General features: G+C 37.8%; 1 protein-coding gene and 1 long non-coding RNA gene across 4 annotated transcripts in view; one reads left to right on the forward strand and one right to left on the reverse strand.

Annotated features, from left to right (window-relative positions):
- The window catches only part of LOC112161509, a 10,878-nt gene that overhangs the window by 1,536 nt on the left and 5,113 nt on the right, over nucleotides 1–4,229 (forward strand). The gene's annotated exons all lie outside the window — the stretch shown is intronic.
- Nucleotides 1–4,229, reverse strand: part of LOC112161506 (myoferlin) — a 25,073-nt gene continuing 20,844 nt past the window's right edge. For all 3 annotated transcript variants that reach the window (XM_036215623.1, XM_024296670.2, XM_036215624.1), the window contains 13 exons: nucleotides 2,584–2,739; nucleotides 2,369–2,460; nucleotides 2,117–2,287; nucleotides 1,897–2,045; nucleotides 1,667–1,806; nucleotides 1,487–1,575; nucleotides 1,314–1,409; nucleotides 1,078–1,219; nucleotides 908–1,007; nucleotides 635–825; nucleotides 454–563; nucleotides 227–374; nucleotides 1–86 (listed from right to left, as the gene is read on the reverse strand). In XM_036215623.1, coding sequence (XP_036071516.1) covers nucleotides 48–86; nucleotides 227–374; nucleotides 454–563; nucleotides 635–825; nucleotides 908–1,007; nucleotides 1,078–1,219; nucleotides 1,314–1,409; nucleotides 1,487–1,575; nucleotides 1,667–1,806; nucleotides 1,897–2,045; nucleotides 2,117–2,287; nucleotides 2,369–2,460; nucleotides 2,584–2,739 — 1,623 coding nt within the window. In that variant the 3' untranslated portion in view covers nucleotides 1–47. The remainder of the gene's footprint in view (nucleotides 87–226; nucleotides 375–453; nucleotides 564–634; nucleotides 826–907; nucleotides 1,008–1,077; nucleotides 1,220–1,313; nucleotides 1,410–1,486; nucleotides 1,576–1,666; nucleotides 1,807–1,896; nucleotides 2,046–2,116; nucleotides 2,288–2,368; nucleotides 2,461–2,583; nucleotides 2,740–4,229) is intronic.

Here is a 4,229-nt window from a genome sequence, read left to right on the forward strand (position 1 = left end):
AGTGAAGATTATGCTGCAGAAAAAAACAACAGTCTCTCTGGAAGTTCTCAGGCCAAAGGCTTCACGATCTTCATTGCGAGGTAACTCTGTGGAAGGAAGAAGAGATTTCTCAGTGAGGAAAATAAAAATAACTTTCTGGATTACTGAGCTAACAATCCATATTAAATGAAAACACAAATCCTGAATTTAGAACCAGACATTATATTGTGAAATACTGAGATCTTACAGGTATGAAGCAGAGCATGATCACAAGGAATAAGATGATCAACACAAGAAGAATTCCTCCAGCTAAAATCCACTTAAAGTTGAGCCTCGACATGAACCTCAGGACGTTGAAAAGATTTGTACACCAGGCGAAAGATGTTTCAGGGCGACTGTTGAGCAAGCATAAAGAGCATTATTTTCACTGTAAAAATTAGTCTAAGTTATACACAATGGAACCATGTTTGTTACTTGGGTGGGTCCAGTTTGGGATTCATGTTGGGTTCATTTCTTCCCCTTCCGGCAGGTCGTTCCTCCGCTTCCTTCGCTTCCACTATTTCCAGTGTCATTTCAACTTTTCCCTGTAAAATCAGTCAAACATTTAGTGTTTAAGGGAAATATAGAACAATGTTGAGGACTTGAGTAAACCTACAGTAAGCGTTCGACTTCCATTCATCACATTTGCACATGGCCACCAGCCTCGCACAGACTTGCGGGAGAAAAGGGATTTAGGCTTTGCTTTGGGGGCAACAGTTCCCATCATTCCCGGAAACATTTCAAGGGTACACTTCTCTGGGGTCTTGGCAGGAGGGACAAGATTGAGCAGGTCCAGCTCAAGAGAACCTTTGAGAACAATTTGTGAATATATATTTTTTTCTGTTTTCAATATTTGAGCGGCATACAATCTAATAAACAATTTTTTTACCCAAGTAGTCATGCAATGAAATCCTGTCATTGTCCCAGATCTGGACAATCAGTTTAGGTGGACTCCGATATTCTGTTTTGTCCCAATTCCAAAAATGTTCCTGCAAAAAAAAATCAAACTCAGTCACAGACTCAAATTAATTAATTTGCTAAGTATTTCAATCTACGTACCTTCTTGGAGATGACACAGAGCTGCTCTGCAGACAAGTATTCAAATTCAAAGATGAACCTCCAGTTGAAGTTACCCTCTCCATCCAGAGAACTGTAGTGAACATCAGTCCTTTGTTTATCCTCCTCCATTCCAGGCATCCACCTGAAAGGTTAGAGGATTTTTATATTTGAAAAACTATAAAACAAATAAGTAAAAAGCAGAATAAGGTTTAAACAGACAGCAAAAAAGAACACACCCTATCACAAAGATGTCACTGGACTTCCCTCCAGTGATGCTTGTGTCATCTAAAATGACATCCACTGTGTTCCAAATAACGGCTCGCAGGTAGTACCTGACACAAATGAAACATCATGATCATTTACATTATAATGAGTTGTTGTAATGCTTTTATAATTAAAAGATAATCACTTTTTGGCTTTGCGGGGGCTGATGATACACGGCAGGCCAGGTAAGCCGAGACTCTTGGGGAAAATGTCCACCCACATTTGGATCCGTCCCTGCATTCAAGAAAAACTTTAACTATTTTCATAGTTTCTAAAGCTTTTTTTTTTCAAACTTAAAAAAAATAAAAATAAAACATGTTGTCACCTGGGATAGATTTGATTGGTAGGAGCTGCTCAGGGTTCTGGTCTCTACATGCTCTGGCACTAAGCCCATGTTTCTGAGCACATGCAGGGAAAGCCTTTCTTTCATCGGGCCTAAGTGAGAGTGGATCACAGAGTTTGCCTCTGAAAAGGTTAAAAATATCATAAATGTTAACGAACAATACAAAACATAAAAAAACAAGATAATTTTTCTAATATTATCAAAGACTGCACCAAAGTCCTGCAGGTGGAATCGTCTTCCTGAGAACAACATTGATCTGCCGTCTTCCTCCATGATGGGAGGAGGAAGTCCCCTCATTTTGGCCACATCCTGAAGGATCTGAGAAGGCTTTTGTTGATCTCTCCACTGATTTACCCCTGACCTGCAAAAGTAGATCATGAATCAGATCTGACTTTACTGACAACATCTACACCTGAGTAAATAAACACTTACACACAGTAGGTTTGTGGCAGACCACAACGTGGTCTAAAATAGGACAAAAGTCTGTTCTCCAAATCGATCACCGTCTCGCCCACTTCTTCATCCCGGCTCCACTTGTCAAAGTCATAAACAGCAATCTTCAGATCTTTGTCTTGAGGCAGGATGCACGACAACTGAAACATCCTGAGCAACCAACAAAGAAAAACTTGTAATGCTTTGGTGATGCATGTTTTGATTTGAAGGGAACTCAAATGAGGGACTTACCTTCCAAACTCTGGATTTAGGGTGTTTGGTTTGTAGTTGTCGCGATCATCCACTGTTTTCTTGCCAAGTGTGATCTTAATGTAAGGATCACACTAAGTGGGGATAAAAAAAACAATTATAGTGTTAAAGAAGAAATATTATATCTTTGTTTGGAAATATAAAAGCTCATTTTTGTCTGTATACTAAACAGATGGATTATTTAGAGTTTAACTCACCTTGCCGTTTGAGTCCTTAGACTGTAGCTCAGTGCAGCGGACCACATATATTCTGACCAGACACTCCTGTGGGTTGCTTTTTGCAATTTCTTTGAACTGCCGAGGAGGAGCAGGAACTCTTGGGTCATCGGGCAACGGGTAAATCTTGAATGACCCCTGAAGATCAGAGAGAACAAAGGCAAAAACTATCAATCTAATGCCAGTTTTGGGGAGTTGAGGAGGTTGACTAGTTTCATAGGAATAAAGGAAAGATGATTAAAAAAAAAAACTAATGGAAAGAGATTAAAAGCTGTACTCTATCAAAATCACCTATTTCTGTAAATGATGCAATTAAAGTAAGAGAAAAATAATTAAAAAGAAGAATTAAAAATGTAGATGCTGCTTTGCCCTGCTTTCCATAATGGGGCAGCCATATTGTGTACTTTAGGCTAAACTCTTCAAGTGTTTTAAATTACAGAAGCTATTATAGCCTCTAAGTCAGAGATCTGCAACCTGCGGCTCCAGAGCCACATGTGGCTCTTTGATCTCTCCATGGTGGCTCTCTGGGTGAAGAAAAATAAAATAATGGTAATTTTCAAAAAATTTAGAGTTCTATTTTAGCAACACTAACGTTTTTTTGCAAGTTTGTTGTCTACTGGGGTTTTGGGCTAATTTAGAGCTTAGCTTCTATTTTAGCAACAGGCTAACACTTTTCACTAATTAGTTTACTGAAGAGTTTTATGCTAATTTGGAGTTTAGCGAATATTTTAGCAACATGCTAACATTTTTTGCTAGTTTGTTGTCTTCTGGGGTTTTGGGCTAATTTAGAGTTTAGCTTCTATTTTAGCAACAGGCTAACACTTTTCACTAATTATTTTACTGAAGAATTTTATGCTAATTTGGAGTTTAGCGAATATTTTAGCAAAATGCTGATGTTTTCAGCTAATATGTTATCTACTGAAGTTTTTTGGAGGATAATTTAGAATTTAGCTTCTATTTTAGCAACATGCTAACATTTTTGACTAATTTAGTTTACTGAGGAATTTTAGGCTATTTTGGAGTTCAGCTAGTAATTAAGCAACAAGCTAGCTGCTTTTTAGGCTAATTTGGCCTCTAGTTTTTTTTTTAAGCTAATTTGGAGTTTAGTTAATATTTTAGAAAAATATGCTCACATTTTTGGCTAACTTGTTTTCTACTTGGGTTTTTAACCAAATTTAGAGATGAGCTTTTTTTCTTTTAGCAACATGCTAACATTTTTGGCTGATTTAATTTACTAAGGAATTTTATGCTAATTTGAAGTTCAGCTAGTAAGTAACAAGCTAGATTTTTTCCGCTAATTTGGCCTCTATTAAAGGTAAAAGACCACTCACAATCTTACACGTCATGTATGCACAAGCCCTCGAGCCGATCTTGCAGACCGAGCATAAGTGGTACCTACAACAGCTCCTACTAGGTTTTGATCAGTAGAAAATGGCGCTTTTACTGTTAAAGGTTTCCGACCCCTGCTCTAAGTGAATGTCACACTGGATGTTACCCTTGAATTTTCTTAAGACGTGGTGTCCACATCACATTTTGGGTTATACTATCACAGCAGTTAATTCAGCTTAATTTGTGGCCCTTTTTAACTTGTGTAGTAAGCTCAAATATTAGCTTGGGTCTTGAGAGGT

The sequence above is a fragment of the Oryzias melastigma genome, linkage group LG15, assembly GCF_002922805.2.
Source record: "Oryzias melastigma strain HK-1 linkage group LG15, ASM292280v2, whole genome shotgun sequence".
Taxonomy (NCBI): domain Eukaryota; kingdom Metazoa; phylum Chordata; class Actinopteri; order Beloniformes; family Adrianichthyidae; genus Oryzias; species Oryzias melastigma.